This window comes from Elaeis guineensis, chromosome 2 (genome assembly GCF_000442705.2).
Source record: "Elaeis guineensis isolate ETL-2024a chromosome 2, EG11, whole genome shotgun sequence".
NCBI classification, from domain to species: Eukaryota; Viridiplantae; Streptophyta; class Magnoliopsida; order Arecales; family Arecaceae; genus Elaeis; species Elaeis guineensis.
Genome location: NC_025994.2, coordinates 103,143,440 through 103,166,594, shown reverse-complemented (window position 1 = coordinate 103,166,594; position 23,155 = coordinate 103,143,440). Strand labels below are relative to the sequence as shown.

Genomic DNA, 23,155 nt, shown 5'->3' with positions numbered 1-23,155 from the left:
ATAACAAAGCAAAACTGATAATTAGTTGGATAGAGTTCGGAGCCAGCTGAGCAGGACAAAAATCATAATAATCAAGAAGATTTTGAACGAACTTCGAAATCGAAAATCGAAGATCAGCCTGAAGGTCCTGGACATAAAATGCAACCTAATTTGGACTTGAGAGTGGGGGGCAACCGTTGAGACAATTCAATCGACTCCTGATTTCGACTCTAAATCGGCCTCATGAACATAACATGCCGACTAACAATCACTTGATCGATCTACAGTCGGCTATCCTCAGCCATCAACAGACTGAGCCACGACAACTCGGTTAATCTTAGACCGATGACTATCGAAATATCAGAGTTACCTACCGATGCTTATTCGGATCTCCATGACTACTACAGACATACGATCGACATACTATTATTACTAACATATAGTCGGCTTATCTAAAACTGCCAGCGTAGAAAGCGCATAATGACCAAAACATGATCAGTGGTGGATATAACCATCAATCCCACAATCACATAATGCTGGAACGTGTAGGATCCACATCTCTAATCGTTACAGATGGTTACCAACTATTCATCTATAAAAGAAGATAAATGAACAGCATTGGGTAAGATAATTCTGGATTGATACTCTGCTACTTTCAAAATTCTATCTGCTATTCATCACTTCTCACTGACTTAAGCATCGGAGGATCTCTGTCGGATACAATTTCAATCAATGTAAATTTTTTTTGTAAGTACTCTTTTTCAGTGGCAGATGCTACAGGAGATTGATCGCAACCATCAATTTTAGATTTCTAGGTACATATGCTGTTCAGCTCCCGGGACGGGACATGCCCTGCTTTAGTACTCTTGCTCGTTTAGAAATGTGTTTTGGTAAAACTTTTCGCCAATCTAACTACGTCTCTTTAACAGTACTTGGGCGGCAGTTCACCTGGAGTTTGTGGGTGATCCGTTGCCGTATGTCTGAGGAGAAGTTACACGTGTGGAACGGGTGATTTGTTTTTTCTTCTTCCATGCCACAGATATACGGCATAACAATAACGTTTGAACATTAGGTGGAGAGGATAAGATCGAATAGCAGTGTGATTATTTTGAACTTACTATAAGAATTTATGTCAAATTTGAGGGCTATGAAGAGCTTGCAGTGGCACAAAAACAATGACAAACCTCAAAACCTAAACGAACCAGACTCCAATTGGATTGGGTTTGGGTGAACGATTGTTCAATTGGTTTATGAAAGGGACAAATCTGTTTGCTTGGATTTTAAAGGGTCCAACATGTGTGGGTTCACTACAGAAAAAATAGGCATTAACGACGCTATTTATGGTCATTAACGACGCTTTAAAGCGTCGCTATTTGGCTTTACGACGCTTCGAAAAGCGTCGGCAAAGCATCGACTATGTAAGAGTGGGGACGAATAGCGCCGACGCTTTTTAAAAGCGTCGTTATTTTTTAACGACGCTTTAAAGCGTCGTAAAGATTTACATTAACGATGCTTTAAAGCGTCGTTAAATTTGTCTTAACGATGCTTTAAAGCGTCGTTAATGTAAATCTTTACGACGCTTTAAAGCGTCGTAAATATTTACATTAACGATGCTTATAAGCGTCGTTAATTTAAATCTTTACGACGCTTTAAAGCGTCGCAAAAGACAAATTTAACGACGCTTATAAGCGTCGTTAATGTAAAAATTTACGACGCTTTAAAGCGTCGCAAAAGATAAATTTAACGACGCTTATAAGCGTCGTTAAAGGTTTTAAGAGGAAAAAAAAATACAAATATTATTTAAAAAAAAAATAATACAATATATTTCTGTACGAAATCATATCACACCTGTACAATACAATAAACATGTACAATCACCACATTCACATTCACACCTGTACAATCACCATCATTCACATCACCTGTACAATACAATAAACATGTACAATCACCACATTCACATTCACACATGTACAATCACCATCATTCACATCAAAAGCAAGCTGAAATAGAAAATTTAATCAAACCAAAAGACAATATTTTATATAAATAAAAATAAAGTACTAATCGTCCATTACAATCAAGAGTAATATAAATAAATATAAAAATACAACAAAAATAAAATAACATCAATCTGCAGGCGGATGGTCGTCGTTGTCTCCACGTGACGTGCCGCTATCTCGACGGGTGCCTGATATGCCAGGAGCCTATAAAAAATATATCAAAAGCATGATTTGCATATCTATAAATAAAATATATAAATCATTAAATTAATACAAAAATATATATTTAATATTATGTGTTTACCTGAGATGAACCATACATCTCTAATAAAGATGTAAGGCGATCAATCTGTCCCCTCATGGCCTGCATCTCGGCACGGCTCTGTCGCATCTCCTCCATCTCAGCGGCACGACTCTGTCTAATCTCCTGTATCTCCGCCTCGAGTCTGCGAACGCGTGAATCCTGAGCATCTGCTGCAGCATGCTGCGTATATCTACTAACCTCAGATAACTGAGTGGGGGTGACTCCTACTCCATAACCCCTCACTCGGCCGTAGCGCTCTGGTCCCATCAACTCTGTGAAGACCTCGGTCTCGATACGGCTCTGCTGCGTAGATGCTGCGGACTCGTCGTCACGCTCCGCAATGAGAGATGTAGCCCTCTCCTGTATTTTTTTTGAAAACAAGAGTTATACATTAATAGCTAACAAAATTAAATTTAAATCATTGCAAAAAATATAATATTAATAATACTGTACATATAAATCTCTCGACTCATCTCGAACAAAAGTACCATCCTGATGAGTATGAGTCATCCGGTAAAACTCCACTTGTCCGGGTTCCCTCCCATGCTCATCCTCCTACACAAATAATTTTAATTTTAAGCAAACAATTATGATAATTTAAAAAAATATATGAGTATCATGATACAGACATGGTCCACGATACATAATGATATTAGTTATATAAATATTTGAAAATAAAAATTAAAAGTTAATTATGAAAGTTTAAGGAACATACAAACTCCTGTCGGAGTCGTGCATAACTCTTCGACCTCGATGTATGAGGAACAGACTGAGCTGCTCGTGCAGCTCTACCAATAGCAGAATAAGTCTGTAAAATAAAGTAAAGAACTTGTTATATATACAATATATAATAAAAATCAATATTTTTATAAAATATTTAGAAAAAAAAGATAATAAACAGATAATATACCTGTGCCCTCTCGGAGAACCAATAATGAACCAACTCCATCCACTGATGAGGGGGTACATCAGGAGGACAATTCCTAGCAACCTCCTCCTCTGTCATACCCTGTCTCATATAGTCCTTCTTCAATTGCGCTCTATATTCTTTCCATTTGCGGTTGAGAGACTTCATTACAAAATCATGAGTGGATGGAGGGAGAACAAACTTGCTCTATAAAAAAAAAAGTTAAATGAAATAAATTATATAAATGATTAACAATTAATATACAGTATGAACATCAATTCATTACCTCTATAACTCGGAGGAGCTCAACTTTGTACGTTGGAAGCATGTCATTCCATTTTGCATAGCCCAACGGACATAGCTGAGGCCTCCGAGCAACAGTCCCCAAAAATGAAGTCAATAAGCAGGCAGCTTTCTTAATTGGCTGACCTAGCTGATTGCACTCCACAACAATCCTCTCGCCCTCACGCATCTGCCACACATTTCGTACTACTGTGGGTCCGCGTCTGGGGCATACTCTCCCGGATCCGTCTGCAAAAAATACATAAAAGTAACTATATCATAAATATACATAAAATGAAATAAAAAAAATTTACATGAAAGACAATATATACCCTGCACGTGTATCTCATCATCTGGCTGATGAACAGGAGGATCGTGCTGTGCTGATGATGAAGGACAGGGCTCAGAATGCTGTGCAGCTGAACTGGCCTCAGGCTGCTGTGCTGAAGAAGACGTACCGGCCTCTGTCTGTGAAAACTGGAACTGCACACCAGCATATCGTCCCCTGCGACGCATGATGTCACCTAGCATTTATATAAATAAAAGGTAGAATCAGTTAATATATGGAGTAAAATAACACAATAATTAATGCAAAATATATACATCATAAATAATTATTACCAGTAACAATCAAGCAGTAGTGTTTTCTTCGAATTCTGTTCTAACCAACGTCGTCGTATCATTTAAATCATCAGCTGGCACAAAATTGTAGGGCATACATTGTGTATAAGTGTCATCGTCATCATCCTCCACTTGGTTTCCCATATCATATAAGTCTCTAGGTTTTGTTTTGATGACAGTAAACCAATCTTTATCTTTTGCATCTTGTACATAAAATACTTGACGAGCTTGAGATGAAAAAATGAATGGGTCATCCTTCAATAACACACCAGTGTGTATCAACCTTGAAAAATTTACAAGTGTAAATCCATTTGCATCTTGTTTCAAACCCCTTAGTGAGTTTATGTCTATCCAATCACATCTAAACAGTACTACTTTAAATTTTCCATAATAATCCAACTCATAGATATCTTTAAGTGCACCATAATAGGATTTTTCATCCGCTTCCACCATAACACCGCTATTCTGTGTTTTTCTAAATTTCTCCCGTTCTCTAGTATGAAATTTAAAGCCATTAATTATGAAACCATTATATCTATTCACAATCTTGTTAGGTCCTCGAGCAAGAGCTATTAGTTCATCTGACTTATTTGTCTCCATCATCTTTGATACCTAACAAAAAATGATATGACGAAGTGCAGTTGAGTTATCTGATATTAAATATGTATCAAAAATTAATATATCCAATAATTAAATATAAATCACACCTGATTCGAAAGCCACATAGGGAATAACTCGACCAACCATCGCTGTTCAATCCTTGCATTAGGACGAATGTTATGATTGGCTCGTCTCTGATAAATTAAAAATTCACTGCATAAAATATAAATATATCATTTAGAACATTATATCTAATATAAAATTTAAATTTTGATGTCATTCCTTAAATATACTAACCTGCGATGGTCAGATATTATGTCACTATGAAGTAACACATAACGATGTGCTTGTGCTTAGGATTTTTGATCAAGTACAATACCTTCACCTCTTCCCAAGAATTTTCCAACAGTTAAGAACTTATACAGTTCTGCATTCTCCACAAAGTCATTATGCCATTGAGGTCGACTAAAAATAGTCTCTACACCTTGAAGATATCTTGAACAAAATGTCAAACATTCATCCGCAATATATGCTTCAGCAATCGAGCCTTCGGGATAGGCTCTATTTCGCACATAATCTTTAAGACGCACAAGATACCTTCAAGAATTAAATATTTATTAAAATATCAGTATGCTGTTGTTTCTAATAAAATTATCAAAAGATTTAAGGTTTGTAATAATACCTCTCAATAGGATACATCCATCTATAATGTACCGGTCCACCAACTTTAACTTCTGAAGCTAGGTGAACGAGCAGATGTACCATAATAGTAAAAAATCCAGGAGGAAAAATCTTTTCCATCTGGCAAAGTGTAATTGCAATATCCGATTCTAACTGATCAAGTTCCCGAGGATCAATAACTTTGGAACATAATGCCTTAAAGAATGACGATAATCGAAGTACAATTGTAACAACTTGTTTCGGCAATGACGATCTTAAAGCTATTGGAAAAATATCTTGCATCAATATGTGACCATCATGACTTTTAAGATTTGAAAGTTTTCGATCCTTTAGATGCACACATCGTGAAATATTCGATGCATATCCATCGGGTACTTTGATACTTTTCAAAACTCCCAAAAAATTATCCTTTTCTCGAGCAGACATTGTGTAACATGCAGGAGGCACATAAATTCTATCATTAGCAAGCATTTTAGGATGAAGTTCCTGTCGGATACCCATTTCTTTTAAATCAAGACGTGCCTTCATGTTATCTTTGCTCTTTCCATCAAGGTTTAAAAATATTCCAAGTAAATTATCGCAAACATTCTTCTCTATATGCATGACATCAAGATTGTGCCGAATAAGATTATGTTTCCAATAAGGTAAGTCAAAAAAGATACTTCATTTTTTCCATAAATATTTACTTGGCTGTTGTGTAGATGCTATCTGTGTGTCTTCCTCATTTTCATCCTCGAAATAATTGTCTGAATCTTGAAACAACTGATCTGCATCTATAGTACTGATACTGACTTCCTCTGGTAACCCTTCGTGTACTGAGCGTTCAACATCATCCCTTCCTCTTTTTTTAGAGGACTTTGAGTGCTTACCATAGCTGTAATTCATGCCATCCATTTGTCTATGAACATCAGTTCCAGAAGGTGGAATAGGGGCACATCCCAATTCTATAGTACCATCAAACAAATCTTTCTGAAATCGAAACGGATGATTTGCTTCCAACCATCGACGATGTCCCATGTAACAAAATTTACCTCCATGTTTTAACCAAATTGAATGTGTTGAATCTCCACAACAAGGACATGCGACCCGTCCCTTTGTACTCCAGCCAGATAAATTGGCATATGCTGGAAAATCATTAATAGTCCATAACAATGCTGCCCGTAGTTTAAATGTTTGGCCGTTGGAAGCATCAAATGCATCAACACCCTCCCACAACTGTTTCAATTCCTCTATCAAAGGCTGTAGAAAAATATCAATATCATTGCCTGGACCCTTATCTCCTGGAATAACCATTGACAAGATAAGTGATGATTGTTTCATGCACATCCACGGTGGCAAATTGTAAGGTATCAAAACGACTGGCCAAGTGCTGTAGGTAGAACTCAGGGTCCGAAATGGATTGAAGCCATCAGAAGCTAAGCCAAACCTAACACTGCGAACATCAGAGGCAAAATCAGGATGTCTATCATCAAATGCTTTCCATTGAAGACTATCTGCTGGATGTCTCAACATTCCATCCTTTGTACGTCCTTCATGATGCCATCTCATTGATGAAGCTGTTTTTGATGATGCATAAATCCTTTTCAATCTAGGTATAAGAGGAAAGTAACGCAATACCTTGGCCGATTTCTTTTTACTCCGCGTTGCATCCAATTCATTCAGTACATCATCTCGATCTTCTTTTTGTGTTATCCATCTTGAAGATCCACATACATTGCATGACTCTTGATTAGCGTTTTCACCCCGATATAACATACAATCTTTCGGACAACTATGAATCTTTTCGTATCCAAGATCCAATTCCTTTACTACTTTCTTGGCTTCATAATACGATGGTGGTAAACGAGTGCTTTCTGGAAATGCATCCTTTAATAACTTGAGCAGCATGGTAAAACTCTTTCCAGACCATCCATTCAAATATTTGATATGAAATAAATGAACAAGAAAAGAAATCTTAGAAAATTTTGTACAACCCGGATATAATTCTTCGTCTGCATCTTTCATTAAGGTGTGATAACGAGCTGTCTCATCATTAGATGTATGTATGGGCTCCTCAACATGCATACGTTCCGTATGCGTACATCCATCAAACATCCCAACTGTTTCTTGTATACTACTGGATTCTCCTAAATTTTGAACATCAAATCCAAAAGCATCTGTGATCAAACCCCTTATATCATCATCTCTTGCAGAATTATCTTCTAGGCTAGTGGATCCGCAATGAGTCAGGGGTTGGTTACATGATGATGGCAACATAGATTCTCCATGAAAAATCCAGTCGGTATAACCTCTTAAAAAACCATTCCATACCAAATGTTCTTCAACATTTTGTGGATCTAAAGAAGAACTATTTACACATTTCCGACATGGATATAAAATCTTTCCATTCAAACTACTTTTCTCCATACCAAATTTAATGAAGTCATGAACTCCATCTAAATATTCTTTACTATTCCTTGGTTTATTTATCCAACTTTTGTCCATTGTAGGATAAAACTGACCGAACTTGCAATTTATCTAAAAATAAAAAAAAATTATACAATCTATATTAATGCAATGAGTAAAAAATATCAGTCATTTCATAAAATCCAAAAAAATAACAACTACATAAAGTTTACATAGTAAATGCTTGCTATCATCAACTAATAGGTAAAGAAGGTCCTATCCCATTCAGAAAATGTATTAATTCTATAGGTCAATTACAAAAATCAAATGATATGCAACAAGAGCCGAAAAAAATTTCGGCAGCATTTCCCCTTAGTTCTTCCGTATAGGAAGAACAAAAGGAAAATACCATCCGAAATTTTTTCCGAACCTCTCAGCATACCATTTGATTATGGTAATGACCTATAGAATTACTCACATTTTCCAAACTGTCCATACTGGACAATCAATTGATCAATGTACATAATTCTTTTATCCGTATAAAAATAAATAAATGTACGGATATAATAGAATATGTACATTAATCAAAAGACGGGTCTATGTTTCGATGCAATGTAATTTTTGAAAAATTAATTCATAATTAATTTGATTTAATACCTGATATTAACTTGGGGAGTAGTGGACAAAGAAACTTGGCCCAGCTTAATCCAGATGCTTAGTCTTCATCAGTCACGAAGATAAGGATAACGTAGGCCACACGATATCAGGGTCCAGCCACATAACGAGCGCCACATGTCAGATAAGCAATCGATCAGGATTCATGAAACTATGAAATTATCCATTCATCAACCATGTATCACAACCTTAATTAATTGTACTACATATTTTCGGGTGAACCTCGTAGAGAGATACTAAGAGGGTGTGGTTGTAAATTGATCTAGCTCTATATCATTTATTTTATGCTACACAGGTTTACCATATTTGATATTTGATAACTGGTTGTAAATTGATCATGTACAACCAGTTGTTAACCACCAAATCCAAAAGAGTATGACTTGCATAATTTGGAGCACAGACATACATGAAGTACAAGCCTACTCACTAAATTAAAATTTTCCTGTTACACATATTTGCATTATAATCCTTGCACAAGCACAGTAAAATAGAAACTTCAAAAGAACTATATATAAGCATGCCATTGATCAGAGGAAACAAACACAGAGAAGATTCTGGAAGACAGAGTGAGTGAAAAATAGATGCAGAAGCATAAGTAAGGGGGATTGGTAGCAAGAAGAGCAACATACTCACCGATCAAAGAGATTTTCAGGGTCCATCCTAAAATGTCAGGATAAATTTCACCACACTTCATAAACATTGCAGTAAAAAAACTTTCATTAATGAATTCAAGGTTTCATGTATTTAGAGCATGACATGATGACGGATGCTAAACAAGATTAAAGTATGATTTACAGCAGGAAGGTTGAAACAGGCCAAAATGAAATATAATAATACTATCATTGATCCAAAGAGACTAAATAACATCATCCACAGAAAGTAACATAATGACAAATAGATGAGTCATGCTCAAGTAATCACAAAATAATCAAAACACAACACTGCTAACATCATACTTGTTTCAAAATGAAAGAAAACATGGATTTAGGACGCCAGGTTTTGTGAAAGAAAACCATGCAGCACTAATAACGTCATATTGTTTTTAACTAGAATATTATGAAGGTGTAACTCTAGAAGATCATAATATTAGCATTTGCATTTCGTTACAAAAGAAAAAAACTACGAAATACAGATAACTCCAAAAGTTCATTATTTGTTTTCCTTATATTAGGCAGTGTATCCTTTCATCTTTCGTTCTACATTAGCGCTATATAGGCATTAAATAGCAATGTGTATCACAACATCATGGTAGCACATCTCCAGTAAATTAGAATCATAAGATTTGGTATAAAATTATCCCATCTCCCTCTCTTGCATTAGATGAAAATGAACCCAAATAAAGGGTTTTGGAATCCTTTTATGACCCATTGCCGGCCCAAACTAGTCAGCAACTACCAGATCAAACTTTCTATATAAGCCGATACGGGCAACATGAACCATACTGCAGAATACACACCTACTTGAAATGGAAGATGAGTCACATGCACATCGCACATGCACAAGGCAGGCATGGACATGCACAGAGAGAAACCAATTGATGGACAACTTGCACCATCAAATTTCAACAGAGAAGAACTCTCTCACTTTCCTAGACCTAGGCGTATCAAAACCAGTCATGTGAAGATCTCCTCACACTCCCTAAAACCTAGCATCCACAGCAAAGAATTCTAGACCAAATTCGGAGCTCCAAAGAGAAGAACTCGCAATGTAAATCCTTTGTCCGTCTTTCTAAATATAAAGAACCCTAATTTCGAGCTTCCAAGCTCCACAATATCAACTAATTAAGAAGAAATACTAAAGAACAGGGGAATTATACCAGAATCCACGGATATCTCATCACCTTGAGGATTTGATTTGCGGATTTCTCGGATTCTGGGGTTTCCAGGCGGTGGATCCGATGCTGGAGCTGGATCGACCGGAGACCGCGTCGATGTTCGATGACGGAGAGGATTTCCGCTCTGAGAAATGGTAAACACATATTAGATGCGATTACCGGTCATGACACAGGGAAGGAGGGAGGGGGAGAGAGAGAGAGACCGAACCTTTGGGCCGAAATTGAATCGGTCGAACACGAATCAGTCTGCGCCAAACAAAATCCAAGCAAAAGTGCACGGCAATCGAAGGGAATCGTGATGGGAAGATGGCCGCCGGGAGGGGGGAGGGGAGGAGGGCCGGTGGGGTGGCTGCTTCCAGCGGACGGTGTACGGCTTCGACAGCGCGGGTGCGGCGTCGACGGACGCGGCAGCAGAGGGGAGCGGCAAACGGCGGTGAGCCGTGGACGGCGGATGCGCGTGGACGGCGGGCGCGGTGCCGGCGGCGGAGATGAGACGGGGTCGGCGGAAGAAATTAAGGATGGAAAGGGCGGCGGTAGATGGATTAGGGCACGGGAGAAGAAGGGTATTAAACGAACCTAACGACGCTTTTTAGCGTCGTAAATTACTGTACAAAAGCGTCGGCATTTGCTTTATTTGACAACGCTTTTGCTAAAAGCGTCGGAGTTGAACGCCGGTTGAATGCCGACGCTTTTAAGCGTCGTTAAACGACGACGCTTTTAAAAAGCGTCGGCAGGTCTGCGCAACTTGCCGACGCTTTTCAAAAGCGTCGGTAAAAAACTGTCGCTACAGGCCCTTTTCGTTGTAGTGATTTTTGATGGTATAGTTTCGTTTCACAACAACATGGGTTAGCCTCAACGCTCAAGAGTCAAGACGAATGTCTGCTGGAGAGTGGGCAATAGGCAATAGTGATGTGACTGGGCCATGCACGACAAGCCCCCCGGCCACAGGTTCACTCACGTGAATGGTCCCGGGAAGCGAGGAGAAAAGGCCTCATGACAATTGGATTTTTTTTTTTTTCCTCGGGGAAAAGAGTGTGGGAGTCTTGGGTTGGCTCTGCCACACTAATTAAATACTCAACAATGTGTACCCTTTCTTAACACTACCAGGAATAAAGCTCTTGGGAAGTCTGTCTTCTCCCATACTACCTAAAAAATGAAAACATAGTTTAGCCGCAAATCATCGCATTGGATAAATATTTAAAATGGTAGGATTTTTAAATACTCATTGCACGTGCTACAAATGAGCCATTAATTAATTACCAAAAAAAGAACCATTCTAAAGATTAGCTCAGGTAGGTTAGGTTGAGTTTGATCAACTACTAAACCAGTAAACCTTGCAAGATGGCTGGTACAATATGATTAAATTATTGGTTTGGTTATGCCATAGAAATAATCTGATTTGCTTGCCGTATTTGTGTTTTTTTTTTTGCTTTGAATAAAAATTATAAATACAACATGATGATAGATTTAATGATGGGGCACTATAATTATTTAAGTCATTAAAAAAATGATCGATATTATCAAGGTGGCTGCTATTAATAATCGGTAATATAATCTATCATAATATATATGACAACATGGTAATGTGGTTGCTTTTTTACTGAAACTATGGTTATCATTTCTAATATAATTGGTATTTGTTAAAGATCTAAATTATCTTTGATAATTTCAAGAATTGATGTATTATTCTGTTGTTGTATGTGTGATAAAGAGCGGTAAAGTTTGCTGGGAAAGTATTGATAAATATTAGAAATTTTAACATTTGTATATGTACTTAGTATGTGATAATGACGTCATGGTTTCACAATGAAATTCAATGGTCTGTTATACAGTCCATCTTTTTAAAACATGAAAATAATTATAATACTAATATGCAAATTTGAAAATCACACATGGCAAATAATGACTGCTATAATCACAATGTTTTTGGTAATGGGTCATTTATGATGGAATAATACGTATTGCCGACATATAGCGGGGTGTTGTCATGGTTCGTCCCATTCCCTTTTGCCACGTAGCCATGTGCGATCTAAAACTATAATCCAGTGTTCGAATCCCTTGGATCATGACGGACTCACAAATGACAGCCTAGCAGCCGGCGGAGAGCATGTGAGGTTTTTTCCGGTCAATAGGATATATTATACCATTGGTCTCTGGATGCGTGTGTAGGAATCAAAATAAAAAATACTTAAAAATTTAGAAGGAACACGTAGTCTTATAAGATAATATCAGTACGGTTGGCCACATATGCTCATCAATTTTGAAATCACATTTTAGGATAAACATTTGTCAATGAGCCGCGCTAGATTCGGGATGGTGTTATGTATATTTCTTGTCTGCCACGATTATCAATTCTGAAATCTATCGAGCCCACGAGGTTTGGATGTATCAACGAGTGGAATTGACGATGCAAGTCCACTAGGTTTAGGATGCATGGGTTGTTTGTAATTTAGTTTCCGATCAAAAATCAATTCGAATTGAATTAACAAATTAAATCAAAATTAAATTACATATAATCTAATTCAATTTTTAATTTTTATTTATAAAAATTTTAATTTTCGATTCGATTCAATTAAAAATTAAAAAATTTAAAAATTAAATCAAAAATTAAAATCATAATTAAAATTTATGTTATTTATTATTTTAAAAATTTATTGGTTATATAAATGGATGATTGGATATTAGATTTGGTCTATTATCATAATTTGTTATGATGGTTGATTGCTTGTTTGTATGTAGATAATATGATTTTTGATATATTATATTTTATTTATTATCGATTTATTATTTATCGATTATTAATATATTATTATTTATTAATTATTAATTATTAATATAAAAAATTATCAAACAATAAATTTAATAAATCTTAAATTTAAGTAAATATAATGTAATAAACTAACAATGACTCGATGATAATTATTTGAATATGTTGTATAAAAAATAAATAATTAAAAAATTATAAAAAAATTAAATAATCAAATCAGTTTGAATTGAAATTTTTGATTCAATTTTGATTTGATTTTTTTTTATTCAAAATAATTTTTAATTTTTATTATTTAATTTTTAAATCAAATCGTTTTGAATTGGACCGGATCGATTAAAATCGAATGGACTTCACGTGTTTCTCGTGATGTAGGCACTTGGAGCGATGAGCAATTAATGTGAGATGCACAGCTCTTGCACCTCCATTCCTTTGGGTTGTTTGTCCTGCATGGTGAGGTGCAGCTATATACATCCAAGTAGCTACTGGATGTGCAGCCCCAGGACTTCAAGGCACCGGTAGCGAGATGATTTTTCCGACGATAGGTGAGGGACGAAGGTAGTAAATAGGATCAATATTCCAAACAAGGAAGAATAATATCTGCAACCTTAGGATAATCCGATGCATCCTCATGCACAGGAATAAAAATGAGATGAATAGAGATTTGAAACATCTTGATGGATAAAACATAGAGTACTTTATAATTTATGCAAACATATGAATGGTAATAGATAAAGTATTTTAAGATATGTATAAGTAGAAATGATAAATAATTGAGAATAGAATGCTTTAAGATTTATGTCGGCAAATGGATGATAGAAGATAAATGATAAAAGACATGATGTCTTGAGATCTATACAAATGATGGATAATAAAAGATTGAGGGTTTTAATATTTATGCAGGAATATGATTGACTTTGGATAAAATATTTCAAGATTCATACGACATGAATGGATAATAGAAGATAGAGTGCTTTAATATTTGTATGGACATATAGATCATAGAAAATTAGGTACTTTAAGATCTGCGCAAATGAATAGACTGTAGATGAAATACTTTGAGATCTATATAGATGAACCGATGACAAAGAATGAAATTCTTAAATCTCTGTGCATACAGATGGATGACTGAGATCGTAGTACTTTAAGATTTATGCCGACAAATAATTTAAAAAGATTTGGATGCTTTAAAATCTGGATAAATAATAAAAAATAGAGTATTTTGAAATATATGCAGGTAAATGAATGATAAAAAGTAATCCTACTAAAGCAAGGATATTTTTATCTTTTTTTTGTTCCATTAATAGAGTTAACATTCAGACAAACAGCCGGAACAAATTATAACAAATTGTAAGTTTTGATTGTCAATTGATATTATTTAGATTTTTAGGATTTTAGTATAAATATTCTAGATCTGCAAGGTATCTCTATAATTTTATTTTTTTTTGGTTTAAAGCAATATGATTCACGCTTTGGTGTTAACGCAAGGAATTGCATCAAGCAGGACATTTGGCACAGAAGGCTGTTCATTTCCAGGTCAGTGCCACCTGAAATATATGGCCATAGATGAAGGATAAATGAAATAGACGTATGTTAGATGGCCATAGATCCACGTCACCTTGTCAGGCCGGCTGTTCTAGGAAAAATAGTGTGGTGTTTCCGACTGTTGCGGGGCCCACGAGGGTGACTGTTGCGTACCCAAGGCGGAAACGCTGCTCACCCGCTCCTGCACGTGGAACGAAGAGGCGGGCACCGGAGAAGAGAATATCGGGCGGACTATCTACTGCCACATTTTTCTCGAGTGCTGATGTAGGAGTCGAAGGTTAGAAATTTCTTCCATTAATTAAGTAATTAATTATATAATTAAAAATAAAAAAATTATATATAATATTTTTTATTTTTTAAAATATTTTTATCGATATAAACTATATGATTGGATAATATATACTAAGCAAATTGATCATTTAGCAAGCAAATATATACATATAAATATATCAATACATAGTTTTTAAAACATAATATTTATGGGTGCATAATGCATGATCGGATAATATATGTTTAATAATTAATTATCTAACAATTCAATATATATCTCTAAGCAAATTGATATGTAATTTTATAAATATTTTATTTATTAATATATACTATATAACTAGTTGATATATATTTATTGACTTCTTGATATATTTTTTTTATTATATTTAGTAGTGATCCAATATATACCTCTAAAAAATTTAAAACATAATTTTTAAAATTTATTTTTTATTTAGAGATATGCATTGGATCATTGCTGCAGTGTATCAAGGAAATTTGTATGCATCAAAAAACCAACGAGTATATACATCATCTAATAATGTAGTATATATTTATGAATATTATATATCAATTTATTTAAAGATATGTATTGAGTTGTTTGATGAATAATTTATTAAATACGTATCATTTAACCATATATTATATACTAACTAATTTAATATTTTGAAAACTGAATGATAATTTATTTAGATATGTGTATTGACATATTTGATGACTCATTTACTTAGCAAATATTATCTGATGGTATAATATGTATCAATAAAAAATATATTTTAAAATAAAAATAATATATTTTTTATTATAGAATTAACGAGTCTTTAGCTTTTAGAATTCTTTTTCAAATGATGTTACAGATGTAGCAAAATAGGAAGCCATCCAATATTTCCTTCTGTAGCAGGGGCAATATGATTTTTGTTCCTACACATCGATCCAATGTTTTTCTTTTCGTGTATTTCTGCATGGACCAAAATAAATAACGTTTGGAATCCTAGCAATTGTTGATTGCTAATTAATATAATATTTATATAGGTGGTGAACGTAGAATTTGCCCATATATCGCATGATATCATCTATATATATATATATATATATATATATATATATATATATATATATATATATATATATATATATACATTTAAATTTTTTAGAAAAGAGATTAATTTTATATTTATTAAAGATAATTTTCCTTCATTGGAAAATATAAATGACAAAATGATCTCTGATTTATTTATTTGTTCTCGTTAAGTAAATATGTGATGTACCAAAACTGTGCGAAAGTTCAATGGCTTGAGGTTATTCGGTGTTATAATACTACGTAGGTAGAAGTGGACAATTAACAGCTAGTCATCAAGCATTTGGATTATTTTGGTAAGAAACCAAGCATTTGGATTGGGTAGCTCATGCGTGACACGGTCTGCTCAATGTTGCTGGAGGTTCCATCAAAAGAAAAGACAAAAACGTAAAAAGGTAGGGCTCGAGGACTGAATGAGTGACGGAGGGGGTGGGGCCGGGCTGCGTGGGGCAAGCGATCGCCTCCCATCACACTATAAATACACCCTCAGAGAATTGAGCCAGGGCATCCAGATACAATTTTTTGCTTCTTGCAACCTCAAAAAAAAAAAAATCATCATCTTCTTCTTCCTAGTTGTGCTTCTGTAAGGCATGGAGGAGTCGTTGGAGTGCCTCGTCGAGAGGGTTAAGGAAGAGGTTTTCTCTCCCTCCGCTGACATGTACTCCTTCTTGCCACCGTCCGCCTACGAGACTGCATGGGTAGCCATGATACCCAATCCTGAACTTCGTCGTCGTCCAATGTTCCCAAACTGTTTGGATTGGGTGCTCCGTAACCAGAACCATGGAGGGTCATGGGGAGACCTTGATCTCACCATAGACAGCCTCACTGCTACTCTGGCCTGCATTGTTGCGCTTAAGACCTGGAACGTTGGTTCCATAAATATAGAAGAAGGTACAATCAAGCCGTCTTCCTTGTTATCATTCTTCAGAATTTCTTAAGTTCTTGATCCCTAATGGTTGGCTGCACGTACTTATATCTTAATATGTACGTCGTTACAAATAACTACGTGCACACATATCCTCCATATTCACATCAAATTAATAACTGCGTACGCACATACATTAGTGTGTGTAGGGACAATATAAACATATATAGGTATGTATGTGCAAATCTTATATGAGTATGCGTAGGGCTAGAAATTAAATTCTAATAGAAAAGATTGCCTATTAAAGTCCATTCAAAGAAACGACCGAGTGTTAAGTTCCACCATAAGTTAAGGTTCCAAATTAGAACATTTATTCTCCTACTGAGTTGCTCTAGGAGGACTTTAGAATAATTCACTGATCATGCAGCTCTCTGATGTGATGTGTGCATTTTGTGCTAAAGTCTTGACATTCGTCTTCCAACTCTTCCAAAAAAAAAAAAACAGGATTGAAGTTTCTTCATGCAAACACGGAGAAGCTGCTTCCGAAACACCAGGGTGGCATCCCCCGATGGTTTGCCATCTTATTCCCTGGCATGCTTGAGCTGGCGAAGGACAAAGGTTTGAAGGTGTTTCCTCAGGGTTACACAAGAGCCCTGGAAGATGTCTTCAATGAAAGGGAGAAAATTTTCAAAATGTAAATCTCTCTTTCAACATTTCTTTTCTTATTCATATTGCTTCATTCAAATTTATCAGTTCAAACGGGTATTCTACATTTCTGATACCTGCCTACTTCGTCTGCAGGGAAGAAATATCCTGTGGTGGTCACCATCTCCCATTTCCACTGTACCTCGAGGTCTTGCCGTCAATCTACCAAGGGAAGCATGAAGATATTCTTAAACATAAGAGAGAAGATGGGTCGCTATTCCATTCCCCGTCCGCAACTGCTTGTGCTTTCATCATCACTGGAGATAGAGATTGCAAGCAGTATTTGGAAGCCATGGTCCAAAGATGCCGGCGTGGAGGTGAGTTTAAAACAGCACTAGATCCGAAATTATATATGCTTTGTCTCTAAATGGAAGGTGACTGGGTACGGTTTGATGCGAGGCACAGTTCCTCCCACATATCCTGTGGACCAAGAACTTATAAAGCTGTGTCTGGTGGACCATTTGATGCGCCTAGGATGTGGTGAACATTTCACCAACGAAATAGGAGATGTGATGGATCGCCTTTATTGGTAAGCTTACAATTTTAGCTTCTCTTCCTGCTTGAAGATTTTTTAATTTTTGGTCACCTTATGTATCAACTTCGCTTCTTTCTTTCTTTTTTTTTTTTTTTTTTTGATTTTGAATTTCATCAACTTATCACAATCTTTAGTGGAGAGGGAAAAAAGGCTTGTCTATAGTTTTTGCACACTATTTTTTTCAAATACTATATTATGTATTAAGGTCCCAGATATATAATTTTTTCTTATGATCGACGCCGATAATCACTTGGTTGAAGCAGGACTTTGTTTGCATAACGGTGATTAGTTGACAATTCACCAGCTATGTTCCGTTGTTAATTGCAAATGTCATTAACAATATATAATCATTTTTGGTATAATATATAGTTTAAGATATCGTTGAAGTTTTGATTTTTTTTTTTTCAACACAGAGTCCAAAACAAGAGTGATATTTCGTAACCTCATTTGTATTTTCAGTAATCTGAAAACTCTTTTTCATTTTCTAAAAATTATAAAAATAAGAAATTATGATTTTCAAAGATTTTTGAAAACTAAAACTGCTTATGATTACCATTAGTATCATTGCTTATGATTACCATTGCTAGCTAGCTATCATCTGCATCATTCTTGTCACCACTATAGGCTACTATCATATACTGTCTTCTTCTTTTATCTGTCTCTACCCACCACCAGCATCACTATTGTCACAATTGTCATCAAAGCAACCCAATTGATTCCAAAAAGATTTTGAACTTTAATTTTTGAAAGAATATTTTTTTATTTTTTAATAATAAAAATTGAAAATTAGAAGTCATGCCGAAAATTGTGTATCGAATGGCTAGTTAATAACTCTACAATATCATCCATTCAGCTCACAATGCATTCCTTTATCAATAATATTTTGTTGTTGATGTTGTTATTATTGTGATTGTTGTAGTTATTATTGCTACGTACCGTTGCTGTTATAGTGTTTTTTATAAAGAATGATATGCAAATAAATTTTACAAATAATCGTATCTATTGTCGTCAGGTGCTTGCTTCAATGGGTATTATCACCAATCCAAAATTTTTAGAGTGGGAGACGGAAGTTCAATTCTAAATTGTATAAGCCCTTGCTCTGTCCCTACCTAATCTTGGCTTTGATCTAGATGAGGCGAGGCTGGGTGGGAATGGTACAGCTGTACAAGTGGCGGCGAGATTTTGTTTTTTATTTTAATTTATTTTGAGCGGAGTATATGTTTAGGTACTCTAAGCTTTTTATTGCAAACGCAGTCGTTTCGGATAGCTGGCAATATAGTTTGGAGGGATCCTTAGAAGTTTAACCACATACATAGCATTGCCTCTCTTGAAGTGGAATTGAAGACTCCCTGGCCCTCGTCCTTTGAAGCAAGAGCATGGATCCCCTACAATACATGCACAGCACTGAAAAATATGGTACACCCCTAGATGGCATTCATCACGTACAGGATGGATGGTGGTGCATGGGCACGGGCCGTGCGATGCATGCCAAGCATGACCATCCATCCTACAATAGATGGCATCCACATACGGATGCACCGAACCTTGTGGTGCAGGACGTGCACCATAAAGAGTCCATGGTCTTTTAGAAAACATGCAACACGTTCCTTTTCATGCATCATGGTCTGACTAGTCTAACGGTTGAACCATATCCTCCTTAAATTCAACCCTCATAGCTTTTTATGGCATCTTGAACAACCTTGTATGTCCTTTATCCTTCACAGTTTTGAGCAAAAGAAAAAGCCTTGCTAATCATGAATCAATAATTGGAACTCCTCGTGTAGGAATTGGGAGATGAAGGAGTTGGAACCTGCTAAGATGCACGATCTGTCGTTCCAAATTTTCGGGGATTCTTTAGCCTTTCAACTCTTGAGGAGGCATGGCTATCGAATATCTCCAGGTAATGCTATTTATATAACATATATACACACATAGACATGTAGATAAATGCATGCATGCATCGTTAACTCTTCCATGGAAAGTGATTGATTGCTTTTGATGTCACAGAGAGGTTTTGCCGGTTTATGCGTGAACCACAAATGCTCTTGTATATGGAAGAGAACTACCAAGACTTCTTTGGAGCCATGTATGCTGTCTACAGAGCCACGCATTTGATGTTTTTAAAGGAACCAGAGCTCGAAAATGCCAAAACTTTCTCCAAGAAAATATTGCAGAAGGGATTGCCAAGTGAAGATTTAAACGACAGCCCTTTGGTTCTTTCTGATCACCAGAAAGAGGTAACTAAACGCTTTTTTTTTCGTTTCTCTCATCAACAAGGCATTGACTCGGCATTACATGGCACTAAGTGACCATCCTCATGAATCATGTGTGTCAAGTGTGCCATGCCACATCAACAACAAGAAAATATTTATATTAATGGTCAGTGTAGCATGATGTTACTTTCTTTAACAAATTTACATGATCTGTTCAGAGTTGAAAACGGCAAGAAGTATTAAATATTCTAAGAGGTTAAAATAAATGCTCGACTGACAATCTAGTTGGTGTAAATCGCTGAAGTAAATATTTGTCACCTACACATGTATATCATGTGCATTTGTGGTTTCAACAATCTAGTACTTTAATTTGGTAGCTCTTTAATGTTTATATGCTGAACCAGATTGAGCACGAGTTGAAGCATCTATGGTTAGCACGAATGGATCATCTGGAGCACCGGATGTACATAGAAAGAAGTAAAGGTTATAATCTATGGATCGGAAAGTCTTCATCTTACAGGTAGCACACATAGCAATTAGCAACCAAGTACTCGGTGTATGTAAACATTATTTATGGTTGGTGATGACATCAAATACTTTGTGCAAAACTGCAGACTGACATGCCCCGACGACATTATCCAGCTCGCCACAAAAAATTTCACGACTCGCCAATCAGTCTATAGGACTGAACTCAAGGAACTAAAGAGGTAGTTCTCTAGATTAAAGAAAGTCATATGGCTTTTTCCCTTTTCTGAGCGAAGCAATAAATGCTCTATTTCTATTTCTTTCCTTTGTTTGAGAAGAAAAGTAATGCACGCTTCTTGAGAGGATGCTATCACTCACTTTGTTTAGTTTTCTAATTGATTGTCTACTATGTAATATTAATACATCATAGGTGGTCCAAAGATACGGGCCTTGCCAACATGGGCTTCGGACGAGAGAAAACAACATATTGTTACTTCATTGCTGCTACTCCCATTTCCCATCCTTTAGATTCTGAGGCGCGGAAAATTGTGGCAAAGTGTGCAGTCTTAGTTACAGTTGCAGATGATTTTTTTGATGAACACGGTTCATTGGATGAACTACAACGCCTCAATGAAGCAGTCCGAAGGTATTGGTTGGTTGTGGCATGAAGGTTGAAGAATTTGCACATGGTTATTTTTTAATATTCCTAACTAGTTTGATGGTAATAGGTGGGAAGGAGAAGGCTTATCCGGGCATAGTAGAGTTATTTTTGATGCCCTTGATGACCTTGTATGTGATGTTGCATTGAAGATTTTCAACCAGCAAGGATATGATAGGAAAACACTTCTTCAAGATATCGTAAGTTTCTCATGATGTTTATCTTTTGAAATATGATGCGTACGTTGCCTTCATGAAAGTAACTGCAGTTTGAGCAAGTTCAAATTTGTTGTGTCATATGAAGTGGCGAGATGTGTTCGATGTGTGGTTGAAGGAGTCCGAGTGGAGTAGAAGCAGACAGGCGCCATCAATTGATGAATACCTCAGAGTTGCCACGATCTCTGTAGCTGCACAAGCGATGTTTCTCCCCGCATGTTATCTTGCAAGTCCGAAGCACCCACAGAACTCTCCAGGAACCCGTCATAGCAAAATTACCAACTTGTTAATGCTCTCAGCACGCTTACTGAACGACATGCAAAGCTACGAGGTTACACCACTTCCTCACCACAATTTTTCAGTCTCGTTATTCGTGTTATTATTGTTGTTTTCAAACGAATGCAAATTCATTTCAGAGAGAAATGAAGGACGGGAAACTGAACATGGTGCCATTGTACTTGAAAGAGAACCCAAGGGCAAATATTGAAGATTCAATTGCATACATAAAGAACATACTGGAAAGGCTCAAGAAGCAGATGCTTGAAATTATGATGACTGATGACAACACTGAAGTGCCGAAAGAATGGAAACAACTCCATCTATGTATTTTGAAGGCGTTTCAGATGCTTTATGACACTCAAAATGCATTCGACTCACCTACTGCGCTACTTCAGGACATTAGCATGGCCATCTACGAGCCATTAGTTATGGATTCTCAGAGAACGCTTTTGGCACCGTTGGTGCTTAATGCTCGTGAGTCAAATAAGGAGAATACAGGACGGTCTACATTGGATGATATTCCTGAAAAAGAACTGTCGATGAAGGCTGAAGCTCGGCTTCAAGGAGTGAACCGTAAAATAGTTTACAAGTCAAAAGCAATGCCTTCCAAAATCCAGCAGTCCCTATGCAATGTGAGGCCCCAAAATTTGCTTAGAGTACGGTGCCCATCTTCCTACATGCTTTTAGCTGTTCCTCCCGTTTCTCCAAGTCCTTTGTTGAGGATGTAGACGTGGCATGGTTCAGGTGTGCGTGTTGAAGAAATATTTATATCTATGCTGCCGTATCTTCTGTGTTGTTACGTATATACTGAAAGAGCGCAACACATATATTAATGATAATAAAGGAAATGTAAGCGCAATGAGAATGTATGGTTGATTCTGTCTGCACCCTTATTCATGTTTATACATAGACATGTTATATTGTATATTTGGGTTCTTTGGCCTGCACTAAGTATTGAAGATCTTTCAAAGGGTCCAAGCTGCATCATGCTCTAGTCATACAAACGCCATTGGCTAGGTCCATTTTGGTACCCTGTATATCTTCTAGCGAGGCATCCACATGGATCCTCATATATTTCATTTAGATTACTTTTATATCTTATATACTAATTATATCCTTAGACTCATTAAACTATGTCCAAGTATGTTACTGAAACTGATGAATGATTGAGACCTCAATTCAAGATCTATTATTGATCTAACAAAAACATCTCAAACATTATTCCTATCTTAAATTTCTTATTCAACCTGCTCTAATCCAATTAATGTCTCTGTACAACTTAACTTGATTAACCC

General features: G+C 36.2%; 2 protein-coding genes across 2 annotated transcripts; one reads left to right on the top strand and one right to left on the bottom strand.

Annotated features, from left to right (window-relative positions):
* Positions 1 to 1,995: 1,995 nt before the first annotated feature.
* Positions 1,996 to 10,171, bottom strand: LOC140855764 (uncharacterized). Its single transcript, XM_073252427.1, has 9 exons — positions 8,420 to 10,171; positions 4,097 to 4,909; positions 3,808 to 3,999; positions 3,480 to 3,724; positions 3,197 to 3,400; positions 3,002 to 3,094; positions 2,740 to 2,841; positions 2,287 to 2,646; positions 1,996 to 2,186 (listed from the first exon to the last, which is right to left on the bottom strand). Exons 3-9 carry the CDS (start codon positions 3,989 to 3,991, stop codon positions 2,109 to 2,111), a joined length of 1,266 nt encoding a protein of 421 aa, XP_073108528.1. The 5' UTR covers positions 3,992 to 3,999; positions 4,097 to 4,909; positions 8,420 to 10,171; the 3' UTR covers positions 1,996 to 2,108.
* A 6,299-nt stretch (positions 10,172 to 16,470) lies between these two features.
* LOC140855480 (S-linalool synthase-like) lies at positions 16,471 to 22,858 on the top strand. The gene is made up of 12 exons (XM_073251366.1): positions 16,471 to 16,816; positions 17,295 to 17,484; positions 17,592 to 17,812; positions 17,901 to 18,024; positions 19,815 to 19,930; positions 20,038 to 20,267; positions 20,648 to 20,763; positions 20,858 to 20,950; positions 21,139 to 21,354; positions 21,437 to 21,566; positions 21,670 to 21,912; positions 21,998 to 22,858. The coding sequence occupies exons 1-12, from the start codon at positions 16,516 to 16,518 to the stop codon at positions 22,586 to 22,588; spliced, it is 2,571 nt and encodes an 856-aa protein (XP_073107467.1). The 5' UTR covers positions 16,471 to 16,515; the 3' UTR covers positions 22,589 to 22,858.
* Positions 22,859 to 23,155: the final 297 nt, after the last annotated feature.

Coding starts and splice junctions, on each gene's coding strand:
- LOC140855764 (XM_073252427.1), bottom strand. CDS start 3,991: ATGCGTCGCAGGGGACGATATGCTGGTGTGCAGTTCCAGTTTTCACAG. Junction 3,095..3,196: donor GGTTCTCCGAGAGGGCACAG/GTATATTATCTG, acceptor TTTATTTTACAG/ACTTATTCTGCTATTGGTAG. Junction 2,647..2,739: donor ATGAGTCGAGAGATTTATAT/GTACAGTATTAT, acceptor AAAAAAATACAG/GAGAGGGCTACATCTCTCAT.
- LOC140855480 (XM_073251366.1), top strand. CDS start 16,516: ATGGAGGAGTCGTTGGAGTGCCTCGTCGAGAGGGTTAAGGAAGAGGTT. Junction 16,817..17,294: donor TTCCATAAATATAGAAGAAG/GTACAATCAAGC, acceptor AAAAAAAAACAG/GATTGAAGTTTCTTCATGCA. Junction 21,567..21,669: donor AAACACTTCTTCAAGATATC/GTAAGTTTCTCA, acceptor TGTCATATGAAG/TGGCGAGATGTGTTCGATGT.